Source organism: Olea europaea, chromosome 5 (assembly GCF_002742605.1).
Source record: "Olea europaea var. sylvestris chromosome 5, O_europaea_v1, whole genome shotgun sequence".
NCBI lineage: Eukaryota > Viridiplantae > Streptophyta > Magnoliopsida > Lamiales > Oleaceae > Olea > Olea europaea.
The window spans coordinates 10,813,948-10,830,322 of NC_036241.1; the positions used below are offsets into that span (position 1 = coordinate 10,813,948).

At 34.1% G+C, this 16,375-nt stretch overlaps 1 protein-coding gene across 6 annotated transcripts; it reads right to left on the minus strand.

Annotated features, from left to right (window-relative positions):
• Nucleotides 1-425: 425 nt before the first annotated feature.
• Nucleotides 426-12,060, minus strand: LOC111394615. Of its 6 annotated transcripts, none has more exons than XM_023020525.1 (11): nt 11,463-12,056; nt 11,112-11,229; nt 10,260-10,328; nt 9,904-9,981; nt 3,963-7,219; nt 3,377-3,404; nt 3,089-3,210; nt 2,631-2,711; nt 1,256-1,339; nt 1,001-1,054; nt 426-873 (listed from the first exon to the last, which is right to left on the minus strand). In XM_023020525.1, exons 5-11 carry the CDS (start codon nt 4,002-4,004, stop codon nt 799-801), a joined length of 486 nt encoding a protein of 161 aa, XP_022876293.1. In that variant the 5' UTR covers nt 4,005-7,219; nt 9,904-9,981; nt 10,260-10,328; nt 11,112-11,229; nt 11,463-12,056; the 3' UTR covers nt 426-798. The 6 variants fall into 6 exon arrangements, with proteins under 6 accessions (XP_022876293.1, XP_022876292.1, XP_022876290.1 ...); XM_023020524.1 differs by having other exon boundaries at nt 3,963-8,824; nt 9,826-9,981; XM_023020522.1 differs by lacking the exon at nt 3,963-7,219 and having other exon boundaries at nt 11,473-12,057.
• Nucleotides 12,061-16,375: the final 4,315 nt, after the last annotated feature.

Below are 16,375 nucleotides of genomic sequence, written 5' to 3' on the forward strand. Positions count from 1 at the left end.
TCAGCAAAAAGGATATTTTTTTTGTATAGTTTACGCTTTCTCGGTGATTACATAAATTCATGGATTAGCAAGAGGTATTAATTTATAATAATTATCACTCAATGAAATTACATATAAGCATACAAAATTTACCTAATTGTAGTGAACTTTATTAAAATTAATGTGGCCTCTTATAGAAACTAGAAAGGTCATTGGTATACTAATCTTGATTCAGAAAGTGTGCATGGACTTGTAAGGATACAAGGTGTACTTCCCAAATCTTTAGTACCTTACAATTTTTAAGTTCGAAACTTCTTCATTTATAGTCATTGCTTTGATACTGGCTGACAAGTTATCCAATTTCAAACGATAGCACCTAGTTGTTGATGAGATTTATAGCATGCTCATGACCCTTAACGAGTATGCAAGCAATAGCATGTCGACAGGACATAAGCACGAAGTCCTTTATTTACAATAAGAATACTGACTGAATATTGGATCAATTTTATGGAGAAACACTACAGAACAAAATTTTAATTCAAGTGGAGTTGAGGGGTATTTTTCAATAAAAATATAGTAAGCACTGCCTCAAAAATTATTTAACTACTTGACATTGTTCAAAAACCATGATTCCCAACTATCTCCAAACTAATCCTCGAAATCAAAATTTTCATTATATTCATCTTCATACCCGTAAGGCATCGCATCATTATGATGACTGTATATAAAATCATCTTCGCCACAAATGATCTGCTGTTGATCTTCATCTTCATCATAATTGCCCTCTTCAGATCTTTGCATTTTGGATGTGGTAATGCTTTAGTTCTGTGAATAATCATTTCTGCAAGAATCAAGTTTCAAATCGATGTTGTGTGCCACACCAGAACATTGTTCCTGAAATGATAAATAACAAAGTTATCGGAAACAAGAAATGCAAAGAATCCTTAATCTAGTTACATGTTGGTTTTACACTTTCCGACCCAATAAAAATGAAGCCAAAACAAGAGCATAAAATACGTACCATATCATCATTTAGGAGTCTCAAAGAATCAGAATTGATTCTCGAACTTCTCTTCTGCAAAAATAGGATTCATGTCATCACATGTAAAATACAATGCAAACATACACCAGCTTGTAGGGATTGAAATTGTCATACAAGAAGAATTTAACAAATGACAAAAGACCATAATTTCCCTATTACCATCAACAATATCTCGAGTTTTTCATCGTATTGTAGCAAACAAATAGCGAACAAACAAAAAACCTAATTTCTTACCTGTTCCAATTTCTCGATGGTTTTAACAGCTTTTCTTGCAGAGGTAGTTTTCTTTGTTTCAGTTGCTGGTTTTTGTTTCTTAACCTGAAATTTATCACCAATTTACACAGCAGTCAAATTTAACTCCAATTGAAAATTTCAAATCTTACAGTGAGGGAAACGTAGGTAAAGGAATGTTGAAACCTAAAGACAAGTAGCAATATCATAAGCTGTTCAATGTTCACATCAATATCGATAAAATATAAGGGCCCTACATCAGCTAATAAATGTTTGAAAGACTACTAAAATGCTGAAAACAGGTTTTCTTGTAATGTCGGATAACAAGTATTTATGAGACCTGAAATCACTATACTTAAGTTGCATGGCAGGGGCAGAAAATGTGAACACGGTGAAAGTGAGGTCGAGGGAAGAAGATAAAAAGGAGTTATGCACAGTAGTTTATGGGAAAATTTTATTCACAGTGCTGCCCATTAGTTCATTTATGAAGAAATCTGGTTTCACTTTCTCTTGAAATAATTTAGTTAAGATAAAGGTGCTCCAATTACTGCCTCATTGAACAAAACTTCATAAGTTGGAATTAGTTAAGAATTAATTCCTTTAAAAAATTAGCTTGGAGGCAAAACTAAATTCTTCAAGATACCTAAGTTTTGGAGATGAAACTAGATATTTCAAAAACAAATTCTCCAATCAAATAAATCTGATCATACCTTTTTCTTTCAATGTTATTAATAAATACGAAGGATATATGCCAAACTCACAACCAAGAAAATGAATGCTTTAATTTCTATGGTTTAAAAGAAATATTAGTCACATATTGTGACTTAATGAAGAGAATATCATAATCTTGTCTTACAGAGACTATTTTGCACAATCAAAACTCATATTATATTTTACCACATATTACAATTTCCCCTAATAATTCAAGTACATAAAAGATCAAACATCATGACAGCAGGACAAATACGTATAGTTCAATAATTCTATTGGCCAGTACCTATGTGAAAGCTAGAAGCCTAGAATCTATAGATTGAATCTAAACGAGACACAAAAATACATTCAGAGAGAGTGAGTAGATTGAATAATATAACTCTCCACCCTAACTTACTTATAGAAAAGAAAGAAAATAAAATAATACACAGATAAAAAAAGGATGGAAATACGAAAAGCATGCCCATACAGAGGAAAAAGGTAAAAGAACACAAACCACACTTTAATTGAGCTAAAACAAGATGAAATGTAAGACAACATTGAGGTGAAGTAAGGCTGGTAAGATAGGCCAATAACCCTCAATAAAACAAATTATAGGCTAGAAATTCTGCCAAATTACTCAAAATGCAAGGCAGATTTTGAGGAGTACTAGTAAACAAGGCCTTACCGTTACATGTTCTTTATTCATTGTTTTCCATAACATCCTTTTCAAATGCATCTCCTTTTTGTTGTTAAGATATCCAACAATCTGAAAAGCATAAAAATTTGCTCAAATGAATCTCCAACTCAGGGCTCTAGTTATAAATGCTTGATTCCCATTCATATTCTGAACTATGCATCCTTTTCATTTTCACAAGATGTAATTCTTACTGACTTATCAGCTGTGAAAATGTTAGATATTATCAACGACCAAAAAGATTTCATTAACAGAGTTCAGCAAGGTAAAGGACAAAAGAAGAAGCATTAGAAATTTCCAGGGTGCATAGAAGTTTTGATTATTCAAACAAAAGTAAAGGTATTCTCATGTAAAGCATGAAAGTGAACTTACCTCTATAAGAAAAACAGTTGCAAGAACCATTGCCAGACTTTAAACAAATAATGCATGTGAAAAAACAAAGCATATACCTCAGAATCATCAATATTGGAAAGACTTTCTGCCCCGTCAGATTTTGTTCTACTTCTTTTCTTGTACCTTTGTCTTTTACTAGAAGAATCCTTACTGAAGTCCTGATGAACGGCTGAAGCATCTGAGACATAAAGAAATTACATAAACTAAAACTTCTGTAGCAACCCATTGTCTTAGCCCAAAAGATTCTGCTCAAGAAATTTCATACACAAAACTTGTGAGAACAACATTAAAGATTAACGCCAGATGCTCTTAGTTGCAAATTCCAGGTTGGGTAGCAACTGCACCTCTGCGGGAAGTCCCAACTTCAACTGTTTACAAAATAGATAAAATAATTAAGAAATGTGAGATTTACAATAACTGGGTTCTATTTTATATGACTTCTAGTTGAATGAAATTTTTATCGGCATGATCTTACAGTTTGATATAAGAATAAAGTTCCCCACAAACCAACACTCTGCTGGTGAAGGAACCTGCTCTTGATATCATTTTTGAAAAGGAAGTTTCCATCTTTTATTGAAAAAATAATAATAATAAAAAGGAGAGAAAAAATTAAAAATATTGAAAACGCCAATGTGGCCAAGCAAATAAATAAATCAGGCATTTTGCTAACCAATTTGGACAAAAAGGCTTAAAAAGGATAAATGATTGCCTATATACTATGAAATAATAATATCAATGCGTAGAATACGCTGCAACAAGGGAATGAGTCTAGGCGTTTCAATACTATCAAATGACCATATGTTTCTAATTGAATAATCAACATGTATAAAATCATCCAATCTTAGCAATACCGAACAATTTCATACGCTAAAAATTCATGGAAATATACGAATTAAAGGAAAAAAGGAGAAAGAAAGAAATTACGTGTACCGGTGGTTCCACAGGGTTTTTGGAACTCTGTGTAATCTCCATTGTAACGGATAAATTCCACTGAAGCTTCAAGAAAATACGCGCAGATTTACGATAGTTTTGGAGGTGAAGGAGAAGGAAAAAGCCTTGATAGGATTATAAAGGTTTGCGTTCGACTTCAAATTGACCAAAGTACCCTTGACCTTGATTTTCTTGGATCGAAGATTCTTTTAAAATCTTCTACAGGAGGTTTTCCTTGAAAATTACTTTTCTAATCCTTATCTTGAGGATTTTGCAAACAGTAATTAGTCTGGATGATTTTAGAGGGTATTTTAGGTAATAAAGAGATATTCAAAATCGAATTTATTTTGTATATAAAAATAAAAATAACAAGAAGGAAAACGAAAAGAGAAATATTTAATTGATAAAGCCAGAACAATCATAGTGGGAAATAGATCAATTGTGCAGAGGTTGCAAGCAATAATGGGCATTCTTGTCACCAGTAAGGGTGATAATCTTGTTTGTGTGAGCTTCAATCAAATAACATGTCATCTCAGTATTATGTAATAAAACTAGTTCAATGCTTGTGCAATGCACGAGTGGCGTGTTTTTTTAAGGCAGTGTTAGCGTGTTTAGTGTTACCAGAAATCCTTGACATTTCATTAATATTAGTGAGCAAAATTTTTTTATATTTTGATTTTGCTACTATTAGGGAGTAGAAATAATTCTCAAGGATAGTAAAATAGTTTTATATATTATTTGCGGGTAAAAGTAGTGCTCGGTGGTACTCTATAGAGTATCTACATTTTGAAGGACAAAAACGATATCAAAATACTCAAAGCAACCTTTATTCCTATCTCCAAAACATTATGACCGTTTATTGTCAAAAAAGAAATGTTTTTCCCTTGTTTTCGAAGGAGAACAATAATAAGATGTTGGGCTCATACTTATTTCCTTACTTTTTTTCATTTTTTTTTAATTTCTTATTCATTCTCTTCGAGACTAGTTCTGAATGCCTTGTAAGATCATCTTCAACCAACATATGAGAAGGCAAGTCATCCTAGCTCAATGCTTTTATGCTACAACATCGGGTTAAAATGTTCGGAGCAAAATGGGGAACCATAAAACACAGTAACGAATATTCAATGAACTTATTAACTCAGTTCAAAGTTACTAAAAATATAAAATTGTGTACACAGAAACAAGAAAAGAAAGAAAGAGTTCAAAATACAGAAGATTTGAAGCTGAAATCATCTGAAATCGACAAATGAAGAAATTATTTCTCAAAAGGAAGAAAACATGAACTCAAGAAAAAGATAATCCTAAAAGAAGCAACCATGAAGTCAACATACCTCATATCACCAGTCTGCTATTTCCATAAAAAAAATTTCGTTCTTTTTGGAAACTTGAGGAATAGTTTGAAATCAAAGAGGGAACAAAATCTCCTACTAAACAAAAAGTCTAAAGAAAATGTAACAAACATACACGACTGAAATGAAGCTGTGATTCGTAATTTACAGGATGCTTTTGTGCAAATTCTTTAGAGTTGTTCTCTATAATGGGAACAAATAGATGAAATTAGGGTGTAAATAAATGGTACTGACAATAAATGGCTCCTCGTTGAACTTTTCTTCTCTTTATATCGCTTAACATAAATGAGCTCCAAAAACAACATCGTTTAACATAAAAAATAAACAGTGAAAGCTTTTTTGTAATGAACAGCGGGAATCCAGTTCCAATCAAATCCAGTGCGAACACACAGGCACCCAAATGAACAGTACTGTACTGATCCTTTCTTTCAAGGGAAGGCAACTTAGTCATACTATATTATCAACAAAGTAAAACAGCGAAGCTAAAGGGAATTACTTGATATTTAAACAGTTAATTACAGCTTAAGAGTAATCCCCAAAGTACAATAATGTGAATTCTTTTCTTTCAACCTTTTACAAGAAAGCTCAAGTAGCTTTAGTCAAGAGAAACCACTTTAGGATTCTTCAAGTCGTAACCTCCAAATAATTTATCCATAATATTTGACAGAGCTCTTCATCAATGATACTTAATGGGATAATTGTAAAACAAATGAAATTGTATCTCAGACACGACATGTAAAATTGTAAGAAGTATTTGAATCATGAAGCATTTAGATATCCAGGTTATTTGGTTGTTGTAACATAATTTTTGCTAGTTCTCAAATCACTGAAAGTTATTCATATTTAGTCAAGCCTTTGTAATAGCTTTATACATGTAACATTGGTCACAATACCATGGAATTCTGCTACAAACACGCTTCATTTCATATTGTTGGTTATGTCAGGTAGCCCTCTTAATCTTATTCATTCCACTTAGTGGTCATCACATGGCCTATGCAATATCCTCTGTGTAGATACAGAGAAATAGGTGAAATCATCATAGCCACTTCTTTATACGAGTCAACTCATACACAAAAGGAACTCATTTGGTAAGCCATTTTAAAATTTATACAATCAGGTGTAACTTCAAATAAATTCATTTTGATTAATGTCTTTGATGGAAATTTCTTACTAAAAAATTCACCACTTAACCATATTCAAGTGAATATATGTAACATTACTATTAAAACGGTTTATCAAATCAAGAATTTTTTGAGAGAGAAGGATAAAAGAATTGCTTAATGAAGAATATCACAAGAAAAGCAAGTGAAAATAGAAACCTAGCCAAATTCTTCATCTTCAAATTCTAGACTTTACTTGACAACAAATTCTCACAGTAAAGTAGCTCTCTAGGTGCTCCAATGATAGAAAAAAGGTTTATGGGAGGGTGATTCAACAAGCAGGTGGCAAGGGATCCAAGTTTTCGAGGTCAGCAAGCACAACATGGAACAGGTTTATTCCATACACTATCAACTAAGGCACCGCATCTTCCATCCAGTTTAGCAACATGTCTTTTAGAGCAGCATCAAATTTTCAACAATTAATATTTTGGGAGGATAAAATTATAGCCTCTGTTCTTTCAATTTATTTAGCCTCAAAGCCTCAATTATACCTCCAAAAGCAGCTTGTGGTACCTCTAGATGCAGCTTACCGGAACATTTGAGGTTCTTCGAACAGATCTTCCAAACTTGCTCTCAGTTTCGTTGCATACCACCCACTCATATTGAAGTAAAGCTCATATTAGAATCAATGGTCGATATGCTATCATACGACCTAGCAAGCAATGAGAAACCTAAAGCATTTCTCCAAGTGCTTATTCTGAAGTCATTTTTAAACTTCTTTTTCCCAAACGAAGCCTCTAAGACAGAGCTGCCCAACATCAATTGCCAGGATACAATGTCCATTAGCAAGCAAAATAAGTAAGCTTAAAAGGCAAAATATCATTATTAGTACAAGAGATTCTTCTAGTCATAAGACAACCCTCTACGGGCCAAAATTTAGTGAAGCTATAAAATTTGAAAGTACATTACATTTCAAATTCACATTTGTATCCTCCAGAGTAGAAACAATATAAACTCTCTGTTTCTTATCCTGTCATAGAAGAATCTCAAAAGTGTGCTACTTTCACTTCAGCTGCATAAGACAAGGCTAAGAAGCAGAGCCTGTGATTCTTGGAAGAATAGCGAAGATATAACACTTTAGAACAAGCTTGATATATAGAATAGGCTTATATAATAAGTGATCTATAGGTGACTAATTGAGTTCTCCAATGAACAAGAGATTATCTTCCTTGGTAAACATAACATTTTTTCTTTTTCTGTGGTAAGTGATTTATAGAGCTTTTCTTCTCATCTCATTGTTGTTTTAACTAAATATGAAAGTATAAATGGATATTCCTTCAAATAATTTAATCATTTTCTCAACTATAAGTCTAGTAAGCAACTTTGTAAAGTATGTGCTATAAGCTCATAGGATGACCGACTGGATGAACATGGAAAAAGCCATGTCAACAAAATCTGCTCTAGATAAGAATGAATAGCGTAACAGCCTAACATGATAAGAATTAACAAGCATGAGAATCATATCGGCAATCGAAAATTTAATCTCTATTTTCCAACATCAGAATAAAAAAAAAACTCTTTTAATGTGGTTAATTGTCCAATACCTCTGGCAATCTACAACCAACTGATCTAGAGCTTGTATGCGGTTTATTTTGATTCTAGGGATATTTTCTGAATTTGACTAAAATCCTCGTCCAGAACCCCTTCTTCCCTAACTGGATTGCAAAGCTTAAACTAGATGGAGGCAGAATATGTTGCATCAGCAGCTAATATTACCATCAACAAGTAGTACGAGATATTATTATAACAAGAATTCCAATATGGAATAATTGTTTCCATGGTTATGTGAAAAAAAAATGAAATTATCCGTGTAGAAATTATTTACTTTTAAAAAATCAAGGTAAGAACATCTGAATGACCAATAGCAGTAAGAAAGAAAAATTCGAAAATTCTAAAATTAATTATAAGTGAGAAAGAGAACATGGCCCTTAATTCGAGAATAAGACCAAGTTAGTGGCTCAGTTGTGAAGATTCTGTGGCTGTTTTGTTGTTTGCATGTGGGAAGTGGAGTCCAATTCCAAGATCATGCATGCATACACATGGAATAGCCCATGGAATTTCTATTGACACGTTGCAGATTAGAGTTAGGATTTGTTCTTCATTTGTTTAGTTTACTTTGTAGTTGTTTATCTTAGTTCCCACGATCTGCTGGACAGTCATCGTGTGTAGCAATAGTTTAGGAAAAGTAGTTGAGTTGTAGCTTATTTAAAGAGCCAACATGAATAATAAATGGAGTGAAATATTTATCCAAAGTAACTTGTGGTTTATTTCTCACCCTAAGAGAAATTTGTGGTTTTCTTTCACCTGAAGAAAGAACTATTTTCTACCATTTCATCTTTGTTCTGACCGGGACCTATCAATTGGTATCAGAGCAGGTTTGCAATGGCATTCATTCGTCCAGATATCCATGAAAAGATCCAAGAGAAGTTGCAGGAAGCCCTTGTTTTGGTTTCAGAAATAAGGATGTCTTTCAAGGAGTCTTTTCTTCCAAGGAGTTCATTTCAAGCACGTGGTAGCAAGGATGATCATGCTCCTCGCCACTGCACTGAATTGCAAAAGGAAGAGGAAGACTTCACTGGTTCACGAACAGGAGAGATGGATTTTCCCCATTTTTCTGTAGATGATCCAGTAGAATGGTTGCTTCGTGCAAATCATTATTTTGAGTGTCATGAGATTGATGGCGCTCAAAAAGTGACTTATGCAGGCAAAACTCCACAAGCGTTTCTAATTGAAGGCAGCCCAGAATTGATTGCATATGAGGAGCAAGAGTCGACACAGTGTGACCATATCCAAGTGTTTGACAGGGGCAAGAGAATATTTCGACATTGCATCCAGGGAGACCTTCAAAAGCAAATTCCAATTGTGGACCTTGAGGACAAGTGTCCACTTGAGGGGGAGGTATTGATAAGTGAGAAAGAGAACATGGCCCTTAATTTGAGAATAAGACCAAGTCAGTGGCTCAGTTGTGAAGATTTTGTGGTTGTTTTGTTGTTTGCATGTGGGAAGTGGAGTCCAATTCCAAGATCATGCATGCATGCACGTGGAACAGTCCAGGGAATTTCTGTTGACACGTTGTAGATTAGAGTTAGGATTTGTTCTTCATTTGTTTAGTTTACTTTGTAGTTGTTTACCTCAGCTCCCACGATCTGCTGAACAGTTATCGTGTGTAGCAATAGTTTAGGAAAAGTAGTTGAGTTGTAGCTTATTTAAAGAGTCAATATGAATAATAAATGGAGTGAAATATTTATCCAAAGTAACTTGTGGCTTATTTCTCACCCTAAGAGAAATTTGTGGTTTTCTTTCACCTGAAGAAAGAACTATTTTCTACAATTTCATCTTTGTTCTGACTGGGACCTATCAATTAACTTATGGAAAATAGCACTACTTCATAAAAGAACCTACAAGTGAAAAAATAAAGCCACTATAACAAACCTTTATCTCCTCGTCCCTGACTGAATGGATCCGAAACGTGCCCTCGGTGTCACAGAGGAGATGAAAGTTCCCATTTGCCTTTGGAATTGAGACAACACATGGACATGAAAGGCATCAATTAACACAACAATGCTTCCATAAAAAACCCACTCTTGTATCATTTAATGCAGCTATATAACCACTATTAAAATAAAGGTTAAGGAAAGGAACCCAGACACAACACTGTCCCAAGAAGCCAGCAGGATTAGTCTATATGTTTGTACTTTCCCAACGACCAAAACATGTCGTCATATTAAAATGGCAATGACCATACCAGAATAAGAAATATATACATAGTTGCACAATTATTCACTTACAATTGCTCCACCGAGCTTGTCAAGCATCCAATGTTTGAGTTTCTTCAAATGTTTCTCCAACCCTCTCATCTGTACACAAAAAAAAAAAAAAAAGAACTCAGCAATCAAACAACTGCATCCCAAGTCAACTATCCACTACCATAACCACTAAATAAATTGGACACAAGATATAGAGAAACAAATTCGAAGGAGAAAATTGCATTTCAATGGCCTTAAAATCATCTCTTTGCATCTTCCAAAACACATGCAAGCGACATCACACATAGAATACACACATAATCTAGTTAGGAATTAAAATATTTTATTCATGTATGATCGAAAAAATTTTACCCAAGTAATAATCCAATAAATTCTAGCATAAGGACCTTTACTCTGTTCATCTTCCAATAGTCATTTTATATCAAAATTAAATCTAAGTAGTGACATACACATATAATGCCTCTCCACATTTGACAACCCATGTAAAGCGTACAAGGAATAAGATAATAGAAATCACTCAAGTGCATATTTCTAAAATTCCTAACAAAAAATTTCACAAGAATCGGATTCTTTCTCTTAAGAAATTTTCCTGTTACATCTGCTCTTTCATAGTTTCTAACAAAGCCACTATTCTAATCTTGAAAGCCGTAATTAACACCAAATGGAAAAAAGAGACACATGAAAATGTAATTTTCCATTAAGATAAATATATTTTATAATAAAAACAAAGGATGAAAACATTAATATCAGCAAACTTCATTCGCACACAAGATTACACTAAAAAATTTAACTTGCCAGTATTAAAGAACAAAAACTTGTATTGAAATGATCGACAATGAAACTGTAGAGAGTAAAAGAAGATAAAAAACAAACCATTTTGCTACTTCTGCATCGTTAAACAGCCGCTTCCATCATGGTGGTGCTGCTTCTTCCACTGCTTAGTGCTGAGGAAACTCCAATAAGGTGATTGGATGTGGATGAAGTTGAAACCCTAGAACATAATGGGCTTTAAATAATTGAGTTGTGCTAGATTATTAACTTGAAAAAGAAATTAGTATGATTGAAGAAACCTTCAAAGGACACCGATTCATAAATCAAATCCAGAAATGAAATCAATAAAGAAGAAAAATCACAAAGGCATCAATTAAATTATGAAAATGTTCAACAATAAACACCCCCATCCAAAAAAAATTGAAAAAATAAAAAATCGATGTCTAGTATAACCTCGGTTTACCCTTTGTTCATCCTGATGCTGGTAGATCGAAAAGACGTCGAAGACAACACTGGACGAAGATTGATTGTCGAAACTTTGAAATTTCGACGGCAAATGAAAGAGAGGCAGAGATTAAGGTAAATGCCTTCTTCTATTTTTTTCCCCTTTCAAGAATACAAAACGGGAGGAAAACAAGTAATTTAGAGAAGACATTTAGCATGAACAGTAGATATCTCGTTTGTGAACAGTAGCCAAACCAAATTGGGACTCTAAGAGTGAAACCACTGCCACTAAAATGATTGGTGATCTGAGCATTCCTTAATACAAATTTGCTAAAGAGATTCGAACAAATAGAAAGAGAAAATCGAATGGCTGACAATAGAAAGAGAAGATCATCGATGAACAATACACAAGAAGAGCAAAAGGGTCGTCTGAGGATTTTAATTTCTCTGTTGGAGTCATCATTAAGACAAGCCGGAGATCTAATGGAAGAACAGGGAGTTTTGGCTGTGAGAGGAGAGAGAAGTGACAAGCAAGAAAATGTAAATGGAAGATTGAACACGAGATTTTTTACTCGCTCTCGGAAACCCATTATGAGCAGTCACGAACCCGATATGTGTGAAAACAAAGTCATAAATAAACACTGATTTTTTTTTGTCCACATGGAACAGTGAATTGTGAGAAAGAAATCACAAATGAACAGTAACATAGGATTGCCTCTTTTAGAAGAGTAGTGATTTATCAAACAACAATAAAAAACAAGAAGTTAAATATTATTCCTTACTACGCCTCACCACTAAGTCCCCGTTTGACCTCTTTAAAACTCTTCAATTTAATTTAATTTAACTTTTTTTTCTCTTACTTTTCACTACATAATTTTCAATAAAATAATATTACACTCAAATCGAAAAATTTTCAACCATACAATCTTCAAAAAAATATTATTTTCCCCATTATAAATTAAAATAATGGAGGCCAAACAGGGGCTAAGATAAAATTTATTCAACCCCCCCACCCCGCGTACTTTGTCATTTGACTTTTTTCTCTGTCATTAATAAATGTAATACCGAGTCTTGTGATATAATTATTAAGGTGGATGGTTGCGTTTTACAAATTGTGTTTTAAAGAATTAGTATTATTTGCCAGGAAACAACCAAAATTTAAATGGCGAGATTTGCTTGTATGGAGCACAATGACATAAAGCATTTTGCTTTGGTGCTCGCTAAATTTTCGACTTTTGTCATTGTCAGTGATGGTATTCTTGAACTTTGGTCCTCTATGTAATCCTTTTAATTGTTGACAAATTTTCTGTAACAATGATGATCATATAAACTTGAAATGCTTGGTTTTTTAAAGGTACGTTTGATCGCAAAGATAGAATTTTAGTGAAAATAGAACGAATTCAAGGTAATTGAAATGCCTAGAAATTATTTTCCTGAGAATTGTAAATTATTGTATTTGATTGATATAATTTTTCACGTGAAAAATGTTAAAATAAAAATATTTTTTGTGTTCGTTTGGTTTTGTTTTATATGAAAATTGTTCATTAAAAGGATATATTTTACTGGTATTGGGAATGAAATTTGTTTCCATTGTCAAAAAAATTAAAAAAAATCAAGAAAATCATCTATCTTTTGGTATTTGTTTGACTTTGTTTTACATGAAAATTGTCAATTAAAGGAAAATATTTTTTTAGAATAATTCTTAGAAATTGTTTCCATTGCAAAAATAAAAAATAAAACAAAAAATAAAAAAAAATTTCTTCTGTAAACTAGAAATTGAATTCTCACCATTCATTTTCCTTCAAAAGATGAAAAAAAACCTATGTGACACTAATATGTGGAAAATGAATTTCTTGGAAATTTTTGTCAATCGAACACCCAAAAATTGAAAAGTTAGAATTCCAATTCCATTTTCCATGGAATTCCACACCTATCAAACACACCCAAATATTGTGTTACTGAAATATATCAAACTACTTGTGTTAGTACTTTTCTTGACTTGGCTGAATAAGCTACTGTATAGGTAAATAATAGGTTAATCATAATGTGAACTTGCTCAGTGTTCAATAAAGCCACAAAATGGAAACATCAATGTGTATGGTCTATATTGAGCACTCCAGTGTTCTTCATTGTCGAAGGCCTTGAAGTCAAATGACAAGGCTTCACAAAATAGGTGTCAATTGGGACTGATCATGACCACTCCAGCTCCTGACTGGGCTATAGTTGAAGAACCCACAAAGACTTCCCAAGAGGCATCATGTGGGAGTTCTTCTATTGGCTCAATGCTGAGCTCTGCAACAAAGTTAGCAAGAGCCTAAAGGTGCGAGACTTGTACCTTATGTCAAAATTGGCCGAGCTCAATAGCCAATTTGACCATCTGACTTGAGGTTTCAGGTTTTTGCAAAGTCTATTTCAATGGATAATTCGTTATAATCTCGATGGAATGGTCCAGAAAGTATGGTCTTAATTTTCTGGCTATGATGATAAAGACGTAGGCCAATTTCTCTGGAGCAAAGTACTTATGTGGGAAGTATTTGTGGATAGCTTTGCTAACATAGTAAATGGAATGTTATATCCCTTCTTTCTCCTTAGCTATGACAGTACCAATTCCTTGTTTGGACACGGCAAGGTACAATACTAAAGTTTTGCAAGCTTTAGGTTTTGATAGGACTTGTGGTTGAGCTAATTGTTTTTTAGTTCATCAAAGATAATTTGACATTCAGGGGTCCATACGAACTCTTCTCTCTTTGCAAGATATCAAAAAATGGTTTGTACTGATCCATCAATTTTAACACGAAACTGCTGAGGAAAGTTATTCTTTCAGTTAGGCATTGAACCTCTTTGGGCCTTGCATGTGCTTTCATTTTGATGATTGTTCGTATCTTTTTTGAATTTGCTTCGATCCTCCCGGTGATTTACTAAATAGCCTAAGAATTTTTCATAGCTCACACTAAAGGGACACTTGTACTAATATAGCTTCATCTTGTATCTTATCTAGATTTCAAACATTTTAGTAAGGTATTGTTGATAGTCTTTTACATCTATACTTTTGACATATGTAGTCAACATATACTTCCATGATTTTGTCAATTTGTTTGGCAAACATGAAATTAACAAGATGTTGATACGTCAATTCCCTCCAAATCCGAGATTCCAGGCAAAGACATCGAGATTTTGTTGGAGTTGCTATACTATGTGGCTCTTGATGGGTGATTGGAGTTCATAGCCTATTTTGAGTTCCCTTGGTGGGTCATTCGGACTGATTGACACTTTATCCAATTCTTGTACAGGCTTTTCACCTTTAATTTTCAAGCTTGGATTGAGGTTTGATCTGAACATGTACACCATATACACCCCTGGTGAAGTATGTGCATCCTTCTTGACTGGGTAAATCTTCATCTGGCATTTCTCAGCTGCTTTTTTATCTTTTTCGATCTTATCTACACCATGAGGTATGGAAGATTTGAGTGAGTAATGGTACTTGGACACGACTGCTTTGAGGTTAAACAATAGGGCTGCCCCATAATAACATCATAAGGCAAAGTAGAATCAAACATCATGAACTCGACATTTAATTTAGCTTGGCATAGTGTTTCGCTAGCCCCAACAATAGGCTTATTCAGCCCCTTTGCCTTAGTGAGAACATCATTCAGTCCTAAAACCATATTTGGATATGGTCATAAGAAATGTGACAGGAATCCTATGTATTTCAGCAGTTGGTATAGAATATGTTGAGGGCAGTCCAGGTGTCAACCAAGACCAGATGGTAAATCTAGCTATAGGTATTGAGATCACTAGGACTCCAGGATAAGGATGTGGGTCTATTTCCTTATCATCAAATGATAGGTGGTCATCCTTTGGGGCTTTGCGATGTTTTTTGGTAATACTTGATCTTAGTGAGGTCGACTACTAAGGTCTCTTCAACCTTACCTCCCTAGTTTGAATACTTTACCCATCCCTCAATGTCTAGATATGGGGTCTAGGTAGATCGATGTCATTCCATAAGCAATTTAATAAGAAAACTCGGATCAAATCGATCGGCTTAATCTCTATGTACTATTCCGACTCCACTGGGAGTGGGGAACTTCATACAATAATGGTAAATCGAATTGGCTCTCTTTAATTTATATAATATAGATCTACCTAATATGGAGTAGTAGCTGGAAGGTAGATTGACAACTACGAAATCTGTTGTGGTTCTCCTTTAGCAAGAAGCTTCACTAGCTTCACAACTAAGGTAATTTATCCTTGGGCTTCGATAGGATCTCCAGAAAATCCTTGCAATCTCCTAGAGTATGGGTAGATGTACCATTCTAGGATTCCCATTTGTTCCAGATTTTAGGAATACAATACATTGACTGAACTCTCAGGGTATTTGAATTCCAACAATAGTCATGTTTATCACCAAATCGTCGCTTTGGTTTTGTAGAACTCTTTGAGAATCTTCTTTTTAAAATCCAAACCATTCTAGGTATAGGATAGTGTCATGGTTGGACTTAGATCATCCCACTTTGTAGTTCTGCTAGATGCACAAGTCCTGAGATTGTTTACACCTTTCCCTCATGGACCTTTCGGTGTTTTGGTTGCTACCTATCAACAATGTGATCTCAACATGAAGCGAAGGATTTCTATTTGGGAAAAGAACTTGCTAAGTTGATTGTTGGCCGTCCCTTGTTGGTAAGGATATTGAAGACGAGATCGGTTCGTTTCTCTAGCCTTAGCCACAAATTCAAGCAAATGACCCCGTTGGATTAAGGATTCTACTTTCTCTTTCATGTTCCTGTAATTGTCCATCTTGTGGCTTGTTAGCCTAGGTGCTTTTAGTTCTTGCCCTGGTTTTTCCCAAATGAGTTCGTTTTCTAAAGTAGAGGTCTATAGAACGCCTCTTCATATCCTATTTGCAAGAAGACTTTTTTCAAACA

What these genes read in the sequence shown, in the direction of transcription:
- LOC111394615 (XM_023020522.1), bottom strand. An exon ending in TCAGGGACGAGGAGATAAAG is followed by an intron (nt 3,405 to 9,903) that starts GTTTGTTATAGT and finishes TCTATTTTGTAA; the next exon opens with ACAGTTGAAGTTGGGACTTC. An exon ending in AGTTGGGACTTCCCGCAGAG is followed by an intron (nt 3,211 to 3,376) that starts GTGCAGTTGCTA and finishes TTTATGTCTCAG; the next exon opens with ATGCTTCAGCCGTTCATCAG.